This window comes from Pyxicephalus adspersus, chromosome 3, assembly GCF_032062135.1.
Source record: "Pyxicephalus adspersus chromosome 3, UCB_Pads_2.0, whole genome shotgun sequence".
Classification (NCBI taxonomy): Eukaryota; Metazoa; Chordata; class Amphibia; order Anura; family Pyxicephalidae; genus Pyxicephalus; species Pyxicephalus adspersus.
In genome coordinates this window covers 106,168,747-106,191,247 of record NC_092860.1, presented here as the reverse complement: position 1 = coordinate 106,191,247, position 22,501 = coordinate 106,168,747, and the positions used below count along the sequence as shown (strand labels likewise).

Genomic DNA, 22,501 nt, shown 5'->3' with positions numbered 1-22,501 from the left:
GAAGCACAAAACTTAAATTTGTGGTGTAAGAAAAGTGATAAATTTGACTTTACTAGAGGTCCTTTAGGAGCTCGGTGATTACCACATGGCCTAAGAGGTAGTATTAGTTTCCCAAAAGCCTTTGGGAAACCTTTTCTCAAAAAACTCTACAACTACTGGCTGGAATAAATTGGCTGGATATTGTGTGAGTTTAATGAAATAAATAAATAACAAGTTATTATCAACTGTATTTAGTCTGACAATATTGGGAAGTACATGAAGCAGTAGGTGCTCAAATACATTGACCACTACCCTGAACATTTCAAAAAGAGCCCAGACACACGGGTAGTACCCAATTTATTGGTAAGAGAGCATGATTTTATTCCACTGCTCAGAAAACATCCTTCAACTCTGAATACTATCATTCACCTAAGTTATTCAAAAAACAAATTTGTTGTAAATATTTTACATTGTCCTGAATATTTGATCTGCAAAGTGCAACGATTGATTCACAGGACTCATTAGTATTCAGCAACTGCTTTAGGATATCGACATTGTACTGATTCTCATTGGAGATGTTGCTGATAGGCAGTCTAGTGTGGAAAACCCAGGTTGTATGGTTTGTTTGGCAGCAGCAAACACAAGTGGCCTCTGTGCCCTAATACCGTTGTAGCTCTTCACTGAGATCCCTGCCGATCAGTTCAGCTGTCTCTTTGTTCTGGACCACAGCTTTTTGTTTCATTTAATCCAGTCAATGGTGTGATGTATGGGTCTCGTGCCAGCAAAATTCTCGCTCAAGTTAACTGTAGAGCTCAAACGAAGGCAGACTGCTAGATGATATATTGGTACACACAATTTAGGAACACATGGAAACTGCATAAAATGATAAAAGCTTAAAAGATTTACATTCTGCTTCTTTTGTACTATGTAGTCAGCTAAAACCTACCACTAAAACAACTTCTATAACTGATTGGATTTGATACGATGTATTAAAGCATAATTGAACCTAAACAAGTAATGTTTTGCAACCCTCCAGTCCTTGAATGGGGGGTGGCTTTATGGTTTACTTTTTCACCTCCCCCCAATGATTCTGCCAGCAAAAACATTTCTTTCTATTTACATAAGACAGGGGTATCAGGGGCAGGGATGTCTAGATTGCAAAACTGGTTGCACATAATTACAGATTCTTTTTACAAGCAAAATGGTTCCCTTACACTGTATGTATGTACTTGAATAGTTAATTTAGTGTTCCTTAAGTTTAGTTCTAAAAACCCATCCTCTCTGCTTGGTAATTGTCGGTTCTTGTACTTGTTGTAAAGTGTCCTAGCAAGCCCCCCAAACAATTGTGGTGATTTCCACATTTCCCACAATACTGCTGACCAAAATGTGGGGACAAGAATCATGCCAGGCTGGTAGAGCAGTGGTGGGAAGAATAATGTTTATTAAACAGGGTAATAACAGGGGTTGCGATAAAGTCATGAGTAACAAACTCTTTCCTCCCCCTCCCCCATTTCCGAAATTGACCCAAACAGAAAATATATTATTATACTCCAGACATTTGCAATGTTTAGCATTATTATTTTGTCATCTTGAGCTTTTCCAAATTGTCTATTGTTGCGACGTAGAGTAAATTTTTCCGTGAGGGAAAAGTTTTCCATTTCTTTACGAAAATGAAGACCCTGAATATTGGCTGTTGCAGAGGTAAACATATTCACATACTCTGTGAAACACCTAAAAAAAAAAATCTCTGGTAAGACCAATTGCCTATTAGATATTACATACATAGTTGAAATGAGCCACATGATCAATATCTGGAAGGAACTTATTATGTTTTTTAATAAAGCCTCACACTTTGAGGAGACATCCCCAGAACACTTTTTAATCTATTAAAAGAAAAATTTTAATGAGCAATCATAATGCCATCAAAATCCAGTTACTAATTGCAGAGTAGCCCATGGTAATTCTAAAAGAGCTACATAATTTAAAGGAGAGACATTGTTGCTGAATTGTATTATTATTATTATTATTAATAATAATAATAATAAAAACTTGTATTTATATTATCAGTGTTTTACCATAGTCATGTCACTAACTGTTTCAATGTGCAAAGCTGGTAGAAATGTAACCCTAAAGGTTTGTAGCTGTAGTTGCAGCCAAAATTGAATCTACTATTATTTGATAAAGTACCCCTGACATTGTACAGCTCACAGTGGTAGGATTATGGCAACAGGGGCAGCACTGTCAGTCCAGAAAACAGTGGGCAGGACTAGCGGTGCCAATGGGCTGATTGGCAAGATACAACACGGCATTGCTGCAATGTCGTCACAGGAAGCTGTATGAGATCAGCTTCACTGGCAGGTTCAACAGGTATTTTGTGTGACTTTGAAAGGGGAAGCATGTTAAGTGTTAAGCATGCTGTGGAAATGAAATAGGAAAAGCCACAATTCTAGTTGTAACACTACAAAATGTGGAAAAGTCCAGTCAGTTTTCAAACTGTGCAGTTTAAATGGACAAAGCAAACTTTATAAATTTCTCATTGTAAATTGTCAGGTTCCAGTTGTTACACTGTAGCCAGAGCCAACTTTTTACCAAAATATTGGGAAATCTGAGTTGGTTATTTTCTATATATTCTTTTTAATGTGGTGGAACATAATTTACTTTCATAGCTAAATACAGGACATCATAAACTATGGTAAAAAACAGACTGTTTAGCAGCCAACAATCATTGTTTATTTTTTAATTATAAAATAGCCATCTATTGTTTGTGGGTTCTACATTCTTGTAATGATTTGCCATTATTTGAACTTTCACAAACCAATGATTTGCACTAAAAAATTATTTGCTTGTGTTGTAACATTTTCCCCTTTTTTTTTTTTGTGTAGAACGCCCAGAAAGAAATAAACCAGAGCACCGATTTTCTGGGTAAGTTCTTGCTGAGGAGACTTTTGTGCCAAAAATAACTAAGGATAGCATGACTTTGGAAAATACCCTTGCACAGAAATTGGCTTGACTCCAGCTAAAACCTTTAAGAGTGAGGAATGGTTTGGAACATTTTCTTCACTTCCTGTTTAAGTGATACACACTGTGTCCGCATATAAATATGCACACATCTGATTTATTATCTATCATTTTAAGGTGGTGGGGTCTTTCAGTTTATGAGTATTTCTATAGTGTGAAGCGGTGGTCCCCTACGTACGAGCCGCGGACCAGTGCCAGTCCAAGGCTGGTGAGATGGGGCTGCTAATGACAGGAGGCAGAAGCGCTGGCGGCCCTCTTTACACTGCTCTAAAGCTAGTGACAGTGTGACAGCAGGAGTACAACCAGCATGAGCACGGGTGGCACTCTTGACACTGCTTATACAGAATCTGCTGAGCATGGCAGAGCAATGTATGTAAGGCTTACACTTCTCTGCCATTCCCAGCAGCTCTGCCACCTGACAGCACACCGGCTCCATTACACTGCTATGCCATGCTAACAGGAGGCCGAGCTGCTGAGAATAGCAGAGTAGTGTAAGCTGTACATATACCGGGCCATGGCAAAATTTTGTTCTATGTCACTGGGTCCTGCAGTCAGAAAGGTTGGGGACCACTGGTGTAGAATATAATGCCTTGTATATTATATAACCAGTGTTCAGGATATAATCAGCATGACGTACACATCTTGTTAGGATGTACTCATGTGCAGAGAACACATATCTTTACCTGTATTATACAAATTTTTAAAGGACAAGTACACTTGTCTACCCTAAATTTTTGTAATCCCCCCCCCCCCCCTTCCCGATTTATTTCAGCATAACTGCAGCAGTCACCACTGAGCCAAATTCTGCAGTGGTGGCCATGCTTAAACTGTGAGCCCTCTGGTCCTGGATAAAGTAACTCTGCAATGAAGTTATTTGTCTTTGCCCCAGGACATGCCAATATTGTACATCAAGCTCCACTGGCATGACTTGCTGTATATAACTTTTTTTTCTTGCCTTCTAATCTCTTCTACAAGAAAAAGTTACCCTGCTAGCATTTAATTTACTTTACTACATACTCATAGCCATTTACAGTAAAACTGTTTTGCAGGGAACTCAGCCTTTTCTCATTGTATTGGGTCCCTCCTTAATTTATCAAGGGGGGTATAGCTAAAAATTCCCATATCCCTTTTTTTATTCCCTAGCAGCCAGCATTCTGCTGCACTGGTTACAGTCTAAAATGTGGACAGACCCCCAATGCCACTTGGTAGTATATCTGATACAAAAAGCACTTTAACCCTTACAATGAGGTGCTGTCCAACTGGAAGCATATATTTTTGTTTTCCTTAAAGTTTAGCTTTAATGAGAATCATAATAATTTATAATTTTTACATTTATTTATTTTTTCAACAAACAATCCTGTGTGTTCTGTTTGAAGGAGGGAGACCATAAATTTGTGTAATGTCATCACGTCAATATGATGAGTTCCCTCCATGACCAACGCAGAAGCACTAGGGGTATTTTAGTCCTTTCTGGCCAGATGTCTCTTCTATTCTATTCTAGGCTGTAACAAGACACTTTAGCTAAATTTCACAATTGAATTCCTTTCCAGGGCCATTACTTGTGATCCATCCCATGCTATATGTTTTACTTTCTCATGGACATATTACTAACAGACACAATTTCCAGCTGGTTTATACTTACTGTGTTTAGTCTAAAAATCTAATCTGAAACTTTTAGTACAGCCACTAACTACAAACTGTTATATTAAAATTTACAGATGTGTAAACAGTTTTGTGTGCAAACATTAATTTATAGATGGAACACAGTGATTACATTATTGGACATCATCCTTTTAGCTTAAAAATGAAAGTTGTATCTAGACAACAAATCCTAATATTAGACATGTAGGGCTCTATTTATAAATAATTCCCCCTGAAAATTAATGGTTCTATCTCTCAAGGCGAATCCTTTCAGTTTCTATTACAAATAGACAATCTCGAAAGTGCACAGCTATTTCAATAGGAAATGCTATTTGTGTAAGGGAAAATCATGAAAAACTAGGGAGAACTGACGGGGGAATAATTTATATTTAGAGCCTGTAGTTACATTTCATTATAAATATCACCCTAGATCAGGACCTTTTGATTCCTCCCTTTATTTGGATATTGAAAAAAATGCAGTTCCATTTTAAAAGATTCGTACATTTTGTAGCTTTTAAACCACCGTTCCTAATTTTATGCCAGAGTTTCCAAGCTTGACTGTGGTTTCCTAATCCTTTTGATTTTTAGCATTTCTTATTGCTTGATTTGGCAGTTTAGGCAAAGAGATATAGGTTTCTCCCCTTGGCCCCTCTCCACATGGATTTGCCCTTATTGCTAGGCTTTTCATTTATGTACTAGATGTAATTCTGCCATTCTGCATTCTGTAACCTAATGACCATGGAAGTTGAAGATTTTTTACACGGAGAACAAAAGAATTGACAAAAACAAACTCATGTGTACAAATCTATTTTACTTCATTCCATAGCTTGTTGGAAGCTGTGTACAGGGTCTTAGTGCAGCTTTGCTTGGAAGTACAAAGGTGTTGGTGAGCATCATGGCAATCACTGATATGGGCTACATATTGGGACTGACTGTCAGTACCTTGTTTGCAGGCCTGAATAAGTTTTTTTTATTTTGATTATTGGATGCAAATATGTGATAGCTTTGTGATTTAGTAGAAATAGCGGTTCTTGTTCATAAATAACATAGCAACAAGTTGTTCCTAGGATCTGGAGAATTGGGTGTGGTTTGGCTACTTTCAAGAATGATTTGCACATGTTGACAATTTGTTCAACATAAAATAATTAAGAACACATGTGAAGAATGCAAACATTCTGTTATGCTTGTATCACGCTTCTTGTAAATACCACCATTATCTCACCGTGACAATGCTCTTTTCAGGGCTTTTGTTTATTTTAGAAGTAGCTGTAAAAATCAAGTTTTATACGCTTTGGGTCTGGATAGTTTTCCATTTTCGTGATGTTAGTTTCTTCATCCTGGTTTTAGTAGAATAAGCTGTCAAGTTAGGGTTTATTTAATCTAAAGTGGTACAAATAAGTAAGGCCAAAAGAAAGAAAAATGTATTTCTTTTCAACACTCTGACATTTGGAAGATGATGTGTTATGGCTAAACTGACACAACCATTAGACAATTGAATCTATTGGGTCCAATCAGTAATTTCCTCCCACCCATCCATCTGGTACTAAAGCCAGATGGGGTTATTTACAAGAGCTGGACAAATATTGGAAGCCATATAGTCAGTGTGCCTAATGCAGCTGTATTGTGTGGTGTGTAGATGGAATTGTCAAATAATGACCACATAGATCATAAGACTTGCCATCCCTCTGTTAGCCATGTAGATTATTTGAAATTGGGTTTACAGAAATAGGAATAGTCATACTGTGCATTAATAGTACAGATATTTTACCAAGAGGTACAATGTTTACATAATACCTGACAAAGGTTCTTGCAACAACCTTACAAATAAACAATCACCGTTCGCCTTCTTTGGCTCTTTACAGCACAGAGAATGGAAAAATCTGTTGTTAGATAGTAAAGGTTCTGATGACTGTCTTAAGTCGTCTCCTCCTTGATTCGTTCATAACCATAAACCTCATGTGTCCATTAGCTTGTACAAAGAGCAGTCCTGCAGACACCTTTAGCCTGCAACATTTGGGGAAAACAGCAATGATAAAACAGTGTTCTAACCTGACATTTTTTTCTTCTTCCACCTAAGAAAAGCTAACTGTGTCTGCTGATGTGGCCATGCATCTGTTCATTATCGAGTAATACATTTTTTGTTTTAAAGTAATGTCTGCTTGTTGGGTTTCCTCTTGTATAGCATGAATATCATCAAAATAAATATAAAGCAGCCTAATCAGCCCATAGAGCACTGGCATTTCCATATTGTTCTCAGGTCTACTGCATCCTAGCTTGGGGAATAAAATAGCAATTGGACATGCTTTTTAGGAAATATTACATGATGTGCAAAACCACTAAGTTTCTGACTATCTCTGAGTAGAGGAAAAGAAAAACTTCTGTTACCAGCTAGGAGTGTTATCTGTACAGAAAGGGTTTCAGATTATGACTACTCCAGTAGAGTGGTGTTCTGGTTCCGTAAGCTACTATTATCCATTCCCCAGAACCTAGTTAGTACTTTTATATGTCAACTGACCTATGCTTTGTGATTTTACTGTCAGGTAAAACCCGCCATGTGTACGAAAATTTGTGTCAAATTCCAAGCAATTATTTTCACCTTCAGATTATAGCCCACGCTTTTTTTTCATCTCTGATTATAAATCAGATCGCAGAGGGAAATTTGTGTTCATTATATGGGTTGGCATAGTAGTGTAACATGCTCAGCAGTCCTTCGTCTTTGCAGGGCTCCCTTGCTGCTGTTGAAGCCCTCAGAAATACCCTGTACTTTCAGGTATAGGTAGGCATGTGACCTTTTTCTCCTAATCCAGAGGTGCATTGCTCCAGCCTAAGTGACCAACTGCAACAATATCACTTAAGGGGGAGAAGAAAATAATTAACTCTGTGTAAGCTCCAGTACAAGCCAACATGGAGTTTACACACAGAATAGACTCCCAGCTTTGACAAAAGACCAGATGTGCAGGGTAGCATCAGAAAGACGTGTATCAGAGAGTGAAAACCCTGATAATGAGTTAAAAGAACCTGATTATCTTTAAAGTGTATTTAGATATTTTTGAAATGGTGTAAAAGGTAAAACTCCAATCAGAATTTATTTTTTGCTGTTTGTATCCTCTTGCCTTTGCTTTCGGTCTTGAAGACACATCAGGGAGTGAGAGGAAATCTACTGCTTCTGTAAACAGTTGTTACAAGAACAATTGTCCCCATTGAAAGAACCTCCACTAATCCCATGCTCCTGCTCTGATATCAACTGGAAAATTATGATTTTTCATTCCTTCCTATCTCTGTGACCATCGTCACAATGACAAAAACAGAACTTGAATGTTCCCACAATAGAGACAAATATCTGACAGGGTTTTTAACCTTTCCTAACTCAATCCAAAATTACAAAAAAACAATAATAAACTTACATTTTAAACCCTAGTTGTATAATGTTATAACAACTCCCTGTAAATCTGTCATGTTTGTGGATACCCAAGACCTTTTCTCTTCAATAAAGCTCTGCATGCTGTTTTTGAAACCTAGTCCTCTGAGTCAGACCTATAGTATGCATGCATGCAAATAAAAGTTAGGACAAAGTCAGGTTTCTTCTATTTAAAAATGTAGCATGTTCATATTTCTTTCATGACAGGTTTCCTTGATTTGCTTGCAGAAATAAAAGGTTACCGATAAGGAGTCTTTAAAGTTGATTTTAATTATTTAGTAAAATGGGAGATTCCCTCTTCTTTAATAAACTAATTATGTGTGTGACCGCATTTTGGCTTAATGCTGTTTTTGTTAAATTGATGCATGTGTGTTTTTATTCTTGTAAGAATCTCATGGGAACAGTCATCTTGAGACCAAAGGTCTCTAACAGATGAACAAATAGCTCATCCTCCAAATGCTTACCCTGTAGCAGAGAAACTAAGTTCTCATCAAGACAGCATGAACAAGACAAATACCCTGTTTCATCTCTGTGTTTTCCTTGCTTCACCTTCTCAATAAGCAACCAGTCATCCAATTAAAACAGTACAAATGTATTTGTTATGCATCTGATTCTGGTTTCCATTACAGAGGGTGGGATCAGTGATTAAGAGATTAATTTACAGTGCTGGCATAAACATAGTAACTGGCTTGATATATTTTCTTAAAGGATAGAATGCTTACAAGAACCAAGTCAGCTTTTCTTTTTTTGTTCCAAGTTGTTTTGTTCCCTGTCAAGTAACCAATTCAATTATTTTCTAATTTTCAGACAAGGACCTTTATCATCAATACGAGCTGTCATTAAGAGAAGTAAGTACTTACTTCCTGCCTATTGCTCTGCTTCTGTTTTAGCAATAGATTTATATGTGTTTTTATATTGTTTCATTTTTTGAATGGCATGACTTTAAAGTCCTTAAGTCATGCTGATAATTTTGTTTTGAACAGTTTTCACCATACTAGATCCAAAGATGATTTTTGTCCTTCATTTTCAAAGTATGCACTTATTAACACAACTCTGATGCTTCTGAAAAAAAAAAATTAAAGAGGTGCTTGGAAAAGAACTCCCTCTTTCTGCTCTGCTTAATGTTGCATGAAGGGTCATCTTCCGAAATAGTCTGATGCCTGGCCTGTTACTAGACACAGAGATGACGTTGGGTTCCGCAGATCCACAGTACAGAATAAGGAACTAGTGATTTTGGACACCGGAACATGTGCCGGATGCTAAAGATTGTTGGGTACAAGAGAAACCAAATTGTAGAATCTTCTAGTCACCAGTATTAACCTGTTGTCTCTGATATTCCATGTACCATGCCAAATCTACAGTCTGTGAGTTATGTTTCATGTAACTAATATCTAAAGTGAAACTCCACTTGAACTCAGACTTTTTATGTTTGTAATGAAGTTTAAGGACCTCTGCTTTTTGTGTCCATATGGTGGAAAACCACCTTTTCTTCTTCTATTGATCTGTAGCTAGCAGCTTTGTCGGCCCATCAGATAACTGTTGTAACAAAAATAACTCTTTTAGATTGTCTTTTTGTTTTTAAAAAAACAATAAATTCCTCTACTTTTATTAAAGTGGTTTTTAAAAATGTAGCTTTGTCCCCTTTCACACTTTCCCAATGTGCTGGCCAATATCTACTTTTTGTTTTATATTCCAACACCTGTGTTCCAGTCCACGTGAGCCACTATCGCTACATAGAAATAAACCCCAAAGCCTATTCTACCCTGCCTTAGTAATCTGACTATGGCATTTACTCGCAAAAACAATGCAGTACAGAATTCCCACTGTGTCAAATCTTGAGAATACCTCTGCAGTATACTGACACAAGTGTGCTTCTAACTCCATTCCCTTCAAAGGAAAGCATGTCTATTGGCTTCTTAGACTTGGAACGGTGATATAGTAGGTGAGTGTGTGCTACGGTCAAACCCCTTGGAAAGGGTAGGAAAGGATAACTGTACTTATTCTTTACAACTTCAGAGCTTTCCTGAACCTGATGTTGCATTAATGAAATGCCTTGTGTATGAAGTAACAGATCTTTTCTATTTAATTACACCAACAGGGAAGATTTTAGCAAACCATCCTGATTAAGCAACTTTAAAGTCTAGTCATAACTATAGCCACATGTATATGGGTTTTTGGGATCAAGAAACAGACTGCACTGATTATCGAGTCACACACTTACTGCATGACACTACACTTCCCTGAAAAAGCTGTATACATCAATTGCCTGATATGAAGCTTAAATTTCCATGTGCTTTTGCTTGTTATGAAGATATGGCATCAGGATTTCTATAATTTTATTAAATAAGGCAGTTAATCAACTCAATCAAATTTTGTCATTGTACTGATTTGACCACATCAAGTGCTGTAGGTTACTGTACTTTACAGTCAGATTACACCGACTGAGAATCATAATAGAAATGTCCATGAAGTCTCAGCTCTGTTCCCAGTATCCGGTTTCCAGGCAATGTTACCTCCTCTCTCCTAATACATACTTTTAGTATCTTAAACCTTTAAAAATAGCAAATACCAAAGCATCAATAACTCTTGAGTGATATGATTATTATTGAAGTCCGTTTCACAGCTGCAGTGTTTGCTTTTGCACTAAGTTCTTTCAGGCCCTGTAAACAATAGGTGTTAACACATTACAGTAACCCATAGCAACTGTTTGTAAATGAGTTCACCGTCATAAAGCATTGTGCACTGTACTTACATGTGGAGAAACAAAATTATGTTTTTACAATCTTTTTTTTTCTACATAAAATGTTTAAACCTACTACAGCTGTTTTATTATTTATTATATAGGAATATGATAGTTCACTGATAAAATCCTCTTGACCTTTTTGCTAGGTGTATTTCAGTGGGAATATCTGTATGGGTGCTATTTTTAATTTGTTATATGTTGTTTTTTTTTTCTTGCAGCTTCTAGAACTACTGCACAGAGTGAACAACAAAGAGACAGAAGGTAATATTGTCAACCTTGTCTCTATTTTTTCTGTTTGAGCTTTTGTTGTCAATATGAATTACAGCTACTGTTCATAGACACAGAGCCAAATGGTGACCTTGTGGCTTCATTTCAATACGTAACGCACGCAGACATGGTCAAGAGTTTTGGTTGTTTGGATAAATAAAGGATGTGAAATATGTGTGATGTAAATGTGTTTGACTATGGAATATTTATTACTGCCAGACATGGTGGTAGTTGCTGCATTCTGGATACAGTTCACCTCTTGGGACTGTCACACAATAAAGTCTCCAGAGTATACAGAGACTGATGTGAAAAACATCTACTGAGCAGCAGTTTTCAAGAATAAAACACCTTGTTAATGAAGTCAGAAGAGAATTAAAAGACTTGTTAAAGCTTGTTAGAATACCACGATTGCTGAAATAACCCCTGTATGTTGGTGGTGTGCAGAAAAGCACAGTGTAGTGTAGTATAGGAAATTGGGGAAAAACACAATGCCTAGTGTGTGATAGATCTAGATTTTTGTTGTGACATGCAGACATTTGGGTCAGTATTTTGCATTTAATATGACTGTCAGATCTGCTGAAACTGTGTGATGATGTTAATTCAGAATAGACCTATACAGAACATATGCAACACCTTTGTGCATGCATAGAACAATTCTCGCTATTCTGAAAATGGGAACGGGGTCTTACGTTATCATAGATGGGTGTATCTAGTAAAATGGGCATTAAGTATGCTCTTAATGCTTCACAGCTTGTTCGACAACTGTAAATTTTGTGCTGCATGTCTTTTACTATATTTTTGTGGCACAAACCACTTTTACTCAGTAGCCCCTCTGATAGATCAAAGTATAATTTTATAATCAGTATTATTATAGTAAATATTATTAAAAATAGAACTGTTTAGATGCAATAATATTCTTGTCTAATTGATGTGATGACCACTGCCTGCTAGAGAAGTTCATCGTAGGTGCTTTTTTTTCAGACGTCCTGAGATCACCATTGTTGCCGCTGAGCCCATTGGTCCTGGATCCTGGTTTCATGGTGGCCCACCAGGGGGTCTAGGGTTCCCTCCTCCACCCCCACCTCAGTGGAGGCCCAGCGATTCCCATCATCCAGAGGTCAGTAGTAGTTTTTTTTTTTTTTTCTTTCTAATTTTCATTAGAAAATTAGATTCATATCAAATCTCCATATTAAAAAATTATTGCGTAAATACAAGTTACAAGAGACATGTTTATGCTTCCAGAATCTTGGTTTGCTTGTGATCTATATAGTATTCCACATTGAAATTGTGCTGCTTTGCAGGAGCTTACTGTAATATAGACTAATCACTGCTACTCTCATATTTGTGTGGTTTAACTGATTTGCAGGGTCATGCTATATCTTTGCTGTTTGCACAGTAATGATGTTGTCACAATTATTTGTGGTAATAACTAAGTTTGCAAAGGCATTTATTGTACACTAATCATATTAAAATTAGTTTATGGCTTATAGAAACGTTGTTGTGCCCTTTTTTTATTTAGGAGTAGAACAAAATGTATAATACGAATTAAAATGCAGTATCATTGATTATCTCAGCTGTAATGTAATTAGATACAGTATTACTTTATTATTCATGTTTGCATTAAAGAGCTTTTGCATATAACAGTTGCTTTCTTTTATCTATGAAGCAGCCCCCATCCTATGAGCAGGTCATAAAAGAAATCAACCAAGTAACCACACCAAGTGCTAATGTTGAGCCCAGGCGGACCTCATCGTGTGCTACACAAACAGACTTTCCTTTGGAAGATGATTGCCCAGGGGCCGGCAAAAATGTAATTCATCAGCCTGTTCTCTGCGATCAATCCACAGCTACAGGTATGTTTAAAATTCTAATTGTACAAAAATTGGCTAAGAAACCTCCACATTGTACAACATCCCATATGATCTTTATGAGGGGGTGCACTGGCTTGCTGTTTAATCTGTGTGTAATCTGCATTTTTGAGGCAGCATATTCCTTTACTTTTTGTCATATACTTGTATGAAAAGTCACTAATCACAGAAAAGTTTGTGTTTTTATCTTACTGAAGTTATCACCAGAGTGTGGATAATACACACTACTGTTTTATCTTTACTGAGGCAGACTTTGTACTCGCATAAACAGAAATTTCAAGGTGGGCAACAACATTTTAATCTATAAAGTGGACCCATTGTTATTACTTAAGCTACGTACACACTTCCAATTATTATCGTCGGAAAACGAACGACGAACGTTCCTGCACGATATACACGAACGAACGTATAGCACCGATCCTGCACCTAGAGGTAACGACACGATCGTTCATAGATATTGTACACACAATAGATACGATCGTTTAAGCGATAGAGGAAATATGTGCACGACAGGAAAGTGAACGGACGTTCGTTCATCACGCATGCTCTGAACATGGACGATCAACGAACGACCGTACACACGAACGATGTTCAACGATCGTCGTCCAATCCGATCCGCCGGTCGTTCGTTTCCAGCTACTTTCCTCGTTCGTCGGCGTCGTTGGTTACTTTTTTACGAACGATTTTTTGCCCAATCGATCGTTCGTCGTTCGATTGGAACGATAAAAATTGGAAGTGTGTACGCACCTTTACACTACTCTGGAACCAGAAATGTTAGCATTACCAAATCACTGAATTATTAAGTATAAGGTATATCTTTTGTCATAAAAAGGAACTGCTGCTTCCAGCCTAGAACATTTAGAACACATAGACTATGGTTACTACCAGACTCCCAGCCTATGCAGATAATATCACATAGTGTCTAGGTACCAATCACTGCTACCTAAGTCCATTGTTTTTAAACCGTTGCAAAACACCATGCTCTGATTGATATTTAAAAACCATGCACATTAATAAGGTATATAATACATCACAGGTTTTCTTATTATTGCTTATATTAACACAAATATCTCTCTGGTGCTTATACTTCCCATGACAGCAGTTTTCCTACCACTCAAATCCTTGCCTTTCTTGAAAATCTTCTGCCATGTCAGTAAAGGACAAAAAAGTACTGAAGAGGCACACTGATGAGCTCATATTTCTGTCACTCTTCTTTCTCTATTGACTGGCACCTTGTACTACTTATCCGTTTCCCAGTCTAAACTTTGCTGTGCAGTGGAATGCAAGATGCATACGCCAAGTATCATGCATTCATTTAATGTTGTCTTACTATGCAGCTTCCCTAATGTGTAACTTTTAGATCTGCCTGTAGTTCAATTTGATCATTTTAAAATGTCTAAATGTCTAAAAAAAAAAAACTGTAGTTCTGGTTCAACAAATAGATGTAAAACATGAAAAGACTGTTGCAAAACCAGACCCATCTGCCCTGTCAAGTAAAATTTCCATGGACATTGCATGGGATATTCACATATAATCCAACCTCTAAAAAACAGTAAAAATCGTTTGTGAGCATAGACATGCGCATGATGTATCCAACTGTTTTTTTTACTTTTTGGTTGGTATATTTTAAAAGCCACTAAAATATACAAAATGCTTTTCAGTCATCATAGCTGTCTTTCTGTGCTTCAACCTGCTTGCCACTTCCTCACCCATTCCTTCAGAACAAATTCTTAATGTTGAATATCCACAGTAAGAATAAATTTGAAGGAACTTGATTTCTTGGCATTTGTCCTATACTGCAAAATCCCAAGATGTAGACCATGTTTTGAAAAAATCTGTTGGCGTTCTTGTTCTCCCAATAACGCTGAATATTGTTATAATTTTCAGTGCAAAGAACAGAAAGGCCAGAAAGACCACGCCAGCCGTTACCTTTTGTGAAAAACAATGTTCAGGACAGTGGTCACCAGATAGCAATCAGTAACACTGCTGGGACCAGCACCCGACACGAATACACTAATGTTCCCAATATCACCAGATATCCAGTGCCAAGGCCAAGGACAAAACCAAATCTTAAGGCTGTAGGAAACAATAATCTAAGTATTTTTCAAGGACACAGTGAAGTGTTCTTCCAGACCTCAACTGAGGGAGAACTGCCATCCAGTCAGCCTTGTCCGGGTTTTGATGATAACTTCCTGGGGGATTTATTGGAAATGAACAATATGAGCCATGAAAGAAGCCAAAACAGTATTACGGCACGAATTAAAGCCTTTGAGTTGCAAGTTGACAGTACTGAACACCCTCGAAGACCTGAAGTTGCTCCACGCTCCATCAACACAAGGGGTGGTGTTCCTGGTAAGCCTTCTGTAGCGCCTAAACCATTTCCTCATAGGACATTAGGGGAATGGGAACCCGGAAAAGACAACAAACCAAAATGCACACCAAGAGAAGGGCTTGTTCCACCCAGTCAATCAGACTCTGGTGGTGTGACCAAACCAGAGCTGCCAAAGAAACCAAAGCCAAGTGTTGTAAAAAGCAGCAGTGGTGACATCCCAGATGTACTCCTTGGAACGTCTTTGTCTGGAATTAACAGTAAAGAGTCTGACCGGATAATCCCTGTTCCTGCACCAAGGCCTATGCTACCGAAAAAAAACATGCAGACTGATAACTGCATACCAGCAGGAGCCAAGCCACTGATTCCTGCTCCGAAATTCTCTATAGCTACTCAAGCCAAAGCATTTAATACAGTGGAAACTCCTGCGTCCCGAGCACCTGCTCAGGTCACACAAAGCAAGTCAGTGGGTGAATTAAACCTGATCAGCTTTGATGATGATGTTTTACCCCCTGTGTTGCCAAGTCCAGAAGTTAATAATGATTCCAATTCAAATACTGGTAAGAATAAATATATATCTTTTTCTTTTCTTGTTTTTTTTTTTTTCTCCACTATTTTTTAAGCTTTTTCTAGACCAATGTTTTTTGTCCATTTTAACATGAGGAAAACCCCTGTAATAACTTTCAGATTTTAAGTGTGGTAGTCAGAAGGAAGAATGCGCCTTACCCAATGCTGGCCAGTGTGAAGAATGTCAGCCTTACAGATAGCCTAAAAAATCATTGGAGTCAGTGGTAACTGACATTAGAGGCACAAACTGCTCATTGCCCAAGGAACCCCTAACAACCTCTGAGGGAACCGTAGGGTTCCATGGAACCCTGGTTGTGAAACACTGGCCTGGACAATTCAAAAGCAACTATGTGTCTCTCTTCACTGTTTGCTAATATGTTTGACATCTCTTTCTGATTAAAGCAATGTAAAAACTCAGAGGACTGTTAAACGTTGCAAAATTTGATTTCCAAAGGAATGCATTTTTTTTTTTCAGATCCGTTCCAGCTGTTTTCCAAGGACGAAACTGAGAAGGAACAGCCATGTCCTCCTGTTATATTAAGAAAACCCACAGTCATCCGAATCTCTGGCAAACTAGGCAAATGTGAGTAACACAATTATGACATTGTTTGTGGTAAAGTGTTATCCCATAAAATTACATAGTAACATGTAAATATTAGAGCGAATACACTGATTTTCAGGTCGATATAGCCTTTGTTTTGGTATTTATGCAGACAACTGTGTTGCTTACAGAAACCAGATTCTTTTATTTTGAAAGTTTGTAGAATTGACTGTTGCATGTAATAGGTTCAGTAACCAATCGAACAGTTCTTCCTTCAGGATTTATAAATAAGTCGTAACAGATACATGACAAAGCAACGTATAATTAGAGCTGAACTAAACCTGCCACACTTGCCTAACCGCACTTCCTCACTGGTTGCTAACATTGTTCTTTCTCCTTTGATCATTTTGAGTGATCGAGCAGGGGTGAAGTATATCCCATGCCGGTGTGCATGAGTTCCTCCATTTCTGCCATATGCAAGAAAAGCCTGGAATGTCAGGTTTCCCCGGCAACCAAAGTTGATGCTGCGCATGCGCAGCTCAGCCTTTTCACATATTTCCAGCACAATCAGGCAGGTAAGGTGTTATTGCAGAAAGAACATTGCCTCGCCTTTTCTGCAATACCCAACTGCACGAATTGCATCAATGTGGGATTTGTTCCACTTTAAAAAGTAATCAAAATATAACATAATAACAAGTCTACAACACTTAGCTAATCTTTAATATAAATGCTATCAAAATATTCACTTAAAATGCATAAATATAAAATAATAAAGTCCCAAATAATACGACGTATTCATTTAATGAACCAAATGCAGACAAGAGTTTTTCTTTTTGCCTTTGATAACATTTTAGCTGAAAGCGTACTGCCAAAGTCAAAGATCTGTGTGGACACAAGTGCCTAGAAAAACATTATACGGGTTCCTTCTGTTGGGTTTCAGAATGTGTTACATAGATACGGCATCAGCAAGTGATATTGCTGGAATGGGTCCTAGGTTATCTAATAAATAATTTTAATACAAAATCCCAAGTAATTTTAGAGAATAACTATTTGAAATTACATTCCTTACAATTTCTGAGGGGAACAAAGGAACATACAAAACTGCAAAAGAGAGTATACAACTATAATAATAAAAAGAAATTACTCTAAGACTGTCTCAATATTATGTTTACTGGTAAGTGATCATCAGTCTGATCATTTTTTTTAAGCTTGAGTAACCAGAAGCAATACAAAAAGAACAATGTGCCATATTGTAAAGAAATTATAGATATTGCAGATACTTTTCAATAGTAATAATATATTATGATAACCCAAAGGAGAACAGTATCTGCTATTTAGAAGGGGAAAAAAAGGGAGAAGCTCCGCTAATAGCAACATGTTCTTGAACAGAAAATGTAGCCATGAGTTTTTGCCTCTATTGGTGCCCCACAGATTTTTGGTATATATAAATAACAATACAAATAAGGGTTTGATGGTAAAAAGGGGGGTTTATAGAAAAGAAGAGGAAAAAAAATGAGGGGGGAAAACTAGCCCTCTCACTACTGAAGTTAGATTACTTGTGGGAAATGCCATCTGTTTAATCGGAGTCAAACACTCTGCTGAGTGAAAGACCATCGCTTAGTAAAGACACTCGTGGAGGAAACTGTGGGTTTCCCCTCACAGGATAAAGTGGTGAAGAATGGAGAGAAATTTCAGAGGAGAGGATGAGCTGGTGAAAGCTGAGCAATATCCCCAAACGTGAGATGATAGTGTATCTCCTATAAAGCTGGCTCTGTGCACCAGAGTAATGCTGCACAGATCCAGAGCCAACCCACTGCTTCCATTCAGCATGGCAGAACCACTGAACTCTCTTGCCTTAATGGGTGGCAAGATAATGCTTGTGTATCTTGAAGGCTAACGCTCTCATGCTGCTTGGTGATAGTTTAAAGATCAAATTGCTGCCTAGGACGTCCTTGTGCCGTGATAAATGTAGAAAAGATAGCTCAGAGAGACCGGAAATATAAATTTGGTATATGGATCAGCGAAGCCTGGAGCCTAAAAAGCACCTTAGGTAGCTACATGGCATTACAGTGTCCAAACAAAGAAAGCAGGACTGAAGACCAACGCTTGAGTTCACCCCTCAAGTTCGACAATCAGGGAAGGAAGTTGAGGGCATAGATTCTTGCTCAGGTCTTGTGGGATATGAATCCCCAAATACTTAATGGCCTCCGAAGCCCATGGAAATTAAGAAGCTTGTTGGAGAGAGGTGCATAGAGAACTACGGTAGGTAGGAAGACATTGGGAACTTCAGATTTTTGATAACTAAGGCCTGCCGTGTGTTAACAACCTAATGTTTACAGCAGTGACATCACAGTGACAAGGAAATCCATTATTTTCAAGCAGTACTGTAATACTGGCTTTAATCTGGATTTGAATGATGGAAGGGGAAAGCAGGCTGGATCATTGCAAATTCTTTCTGTTTTTACTTGATTTGGCCTTGTAACCATGTGGCTTTGTGTAACTATTCATGTTTGTATCATCTATTTATTTCCCTAATCTTTTACATTAGGCTAGTAATATATACCTTCCTTGTATCCTGTGTTGAGTAGTTCTCAGGAAAGATCACATTTTTATCCTGTGTTCACAGCTTGTGAAGAACTTCAAGTTCCCCCACCACTTCCTACAGAAAAACCAGTAGGTCTTTACAATAAATCTGCAAGAGCACGTCCTGCAGTTAGAAAAGTAAGTGCTACATCCGTTTGTTTTATCATGTATTTCATTGCGTGTACAGAAACAAACCAAAACCATAAGGCTCAGATTGTGAATGAATATGTGGGATGCTTCCTCTCCACCTCTATTACAATTTTGTTGTTTTTATGTGACTCCACCTTTCCATCATTGTTTTAATTATGTACAGGCTGGCTCAGTACTGCAACTGGTAAACAGCTGTGATCCCTTGCAGCACAGTCAGACAAAAAGTAATATAAACTGATTGAATGACCTTTTGTTTTTTAAAGCATTAAATGTATCATAAACAATCACTCCATTTTTTAAATTGTTTTCATAATTTCTTCATCCTTTTTTGATCTCGGTGCTGCTGGATCTTCTGTAGCCTCTTTTCAGTCACCTCCTGTTAACATGCATACACTTAAGCTCAACAGCTTGGCCAGCTCACCAGGTGTTTTTTTTATTAAATTATTTAGATTTCCAAGTATTGAAAATGACTTAGAATGTTAAAGCTTACAGATGAATTTTAGGGATTTGGTTTACATCTAGTGCCCAGCCTACGGCCCACGAGCCACATCCGGCCCACGGAGCTGCCAGATCCGGCCCTCCCCTCATTCTCTGTCTGGGTGTTGTCCTGGGGGGGGAATGGGGCGTGTTCATCTCCTATGTTCCTCTATGAGATTGTGGTACCAGGAGAGGGAGCTTCCTGAGCATGTCAGTGTTATCTGTAAACTTGGCAATCCGCTGAGGCTGCTCGCTGCCCTCTTTGTACAGTAAAATAATCTCATCCCTCATGTCACACCAGAAGAGCTGTGTCTGTGTCCATGCAGCTTGCATTGCAAAATATCAGGGATATTTTCACATTAAGGGGGGCTATTTCAAGGTATTACTCCTATCATACCATGGTCAAATATAAATGTTCGGTAATGTTCTTTGAACCCCAATTTCTCCTGAAAGGGGAACTGTAAGTATATTAAAATGTATGATAATTGGCCAACTCCCTAAAATTTTATTGCTGCGGCTCCATCAAAAGATATGAAAACCTATACCTGTCACACATATCTGGTTATTTACTTCCTGTAAACCCTAATTTCTCAGGAACGGGGAGATGTAGGGACCTGAAGATGTAGTAAGAACATGTCCCCCTTGGCGATCAGTCACATGAATTGCATCTTTCTGGAAGTATCCATTGCAGAGATTTATGGGTACAAAAAGGGTTAGCAGCCCCCTAAAACTGACAGGACACATTGTATGGTGTAGTTTCTGCTCTTTTGTACAGGAATGGTGAGCAGGGAGCATTATATGACTGGCCAGCACTGTATGATAGATTTAGTTTTGAATCTTACATTAATAAAAATGAGCATCAAATGGTGCGTGCAGAAATTCTTGATTTTGTTTTTTCTATTTTTTGTTTGTTTTTTAGTGCAGGAATGTTACAGTAACTAGAAACATTATATATATATATATATATATATATATATATATATATATATGAGAACTGCGAACATTCTTTTTTTTTTTTTTTTTTTTTTTTTATTTATTTAGGTCAAACTGTAATAATGTATAGACCATTTTCAACCTTTACCATGGATGAACCCAATAAAAAATATCCAGTTCTGGGGAAATCCTTGATAAAAATCATCTGTAGCTCAATCTCAATACTACATTTGTGGCAAACAGAAACCATGCCATGTTATACTGGTGGAGTGAGTGTAGTTGCCCAATACCTTGGGGGTCATTGAGAAAAATACTACTTGCATGATGGTTAATAGGAAGGATGTTCCCCTATAGGCAGCAAACATGATGTGTCAGTGGTTACTTAACTGAGAAGCCAAAGGAAAAGTTTCACTAGTCTTCGGCCGATAGCTCTACAAAAAAGCATTGGTGCTGGACACCTCTGCTTACTACACAAGGAACCTGTGTACAGTGTATAATCTTGAAATCAAAGTAAATATTTGAATGTATATTAATTCTAATTTTTTTTTTTTTGCAGGAATGGGAAACATTTGATAGCACTGAAGAGACTTGGACAAAACCGGTGCTACCTACAAGGTATGTGTGCCACAGCAAGTCTGTAAATCATATTAAACTCTTAGAAATACTTTCTTTGTTTTTTGTTTCTCCTAAAATATTTAAAGCTATCTGTACATGGTTTAAGAATAAAATGTTATAAACGTCTATAGATCTCAGTACTTTCATGCCAGTATAGACATTGTTTTTTGGCAGTTTCTGTACTCGGCCAGGAAGCAGACTTCTTTTGATGGTATAACTCTTCTCTAGGCCAGCTGGTGTTAAAGTAATGGAAACTGCACAGCAGCCTCCAGTGAAAGGTCCCCCAGGTCGGCCTCCACCTCCCAAACTTTCCAAAAATGCCTCAAATCGAGATGCCTTTCCTCGCTCAGCCTCTGATGCAGGCCTTGGTGTAAAACAGAACACATCTGGTATCAACAGATCAAAGAGTCAAGTATTAAAGAGACAGCAACCAGATCTACCTCCTCGACCTAAACCTGGACATCCTCTCTATAATAAATACACGGTAAGCTCCCTAGATTTCTTTACTATGGATGCAAATAAAGTCTTCCTTCTAGGGCTGTATTTACCGTAATGACACTTGTAGGTCAGTGTCCAGGGTAGCAGAGTTAGGCTACGTACACAGGTGTAATGTTGTAATCTTGCATGTGTACACCGCTCATCATCGATCATCCGGCAAACGATCGTAATGGAAGTCCATCATCATCCTTTCCAACGAGAAATATTGAACGTGTGTACTTGGCCTTAGAGGGGGCAACACAAGCAACAACATTTACAAATTGTGATCATGTTTTTTTCTTATTCTGGACACCTGAGTGTTTCTGGCTAAATCCAGAACAGCAGTGGGCAGAGTTCTTGAGGAGTCAGAAGGCTCTTTATAGTTCATTACACACTTGTCAGTAGAAAAAAAATGCTCAGCATATAAAGCAGACACACATTCTGTCTCCAGTAACACTTTCCAGCTGCTGTTCTTAATAAACTATTCACAGGACACAATAGGCATGGCTGGTACAAAAGTGTATCATCATTCAGGTGGTATGTCTAGAGCAGCATGATGTCTAATACAGCCTTGGCTCCATCACCATTTGCAGTGAACATTGACCATCTAAAAAATGAAATATGAGTACACCAGCTGACAACAAAATATTGTGTTCAGGGATTCTGTGCTGTTTTAGGTAATAGGTGGTTAGAAATTTTATTACCAAGAGATATATGAAAATGAATAAAAAAAATTTAAAGTATTTTTTTGCAGTGATAATACAGTGTATTGTGCTCTTATGGGTGACTGCTTTCTGTTTTAGCTGCCATTGCCTCATGGAATTGCCGAGAAGGATATTGTATCTAATAACCCTCGGGAGCTGTCCTGTAAGGTAAATCCATGGTAACAGCTTAT

The 22,501-nt window shown here is 37.9% G+C and overlaps 1 protein-coding gene across 2 annotated transcripts in view; it reads left to right on the top strand.

The window, feature by feature from the left end:
• Nucleotides 1-22,501, top strand: part of SH3D19 (SH3 domain containing 19) — a 50,574-nt gene that overhangs the window by 15,624 nt on the left and 12,449 nt on the right. Inside the window, exons 2-12 of one of the 2 annotated variants that reach the window (XM_072405908.1) lie at nucleotides 2,862-2,901; nucleotides 8,864-8,904; nucleotides 11,018-11,060; nucleotides 12,048-12,183; nucleotides 12,736-12,919; nucleotides 14,822-15,823; nucleotides 16,306-16,413; nucleotides 18,998-19,092; nucleotides 21,071-21,129; nucleotides 21,358-21,613; nucleotides 22,410-22,478. In XM_072405908.1, coding sequence (XP_072262009.1) covers nucleotides 2,862-2,901; nucleotides 8,864-8,904; nucleotides 11,018-11,060; nucleotides 12,048-12,183; nucleotides 12,736-12,919; nucleotides 14,822-15,823; nucleotides 16,306-16,413; nucleotides 18,998-19,092; nucleotides 21,071-21,129; nucleotides 21,358-21,613; nucleotides 22,410-22,478 — 2,033 coding nt within the window. Of the gene's footprint in view, nucleotides 1-2,861; nucleotides 2,902-8,863; nucleotides 8,905-11,017; nucleotides 11,061-12,047; nucleotides 12,184-12,732; nucleotides 12,920-14,821; nucleotides 15,824-16,305; nucleotides 16,414-18,997; nucleotides 19,093-21,070; nucleotides 21,130-21,357; nucleotides 21,614-22,409; nucleotides 22,479-22,501 lie in introns of both variants that reach the window. The other variant, XM_072405907.1, reaches the window with a different exon arrangement.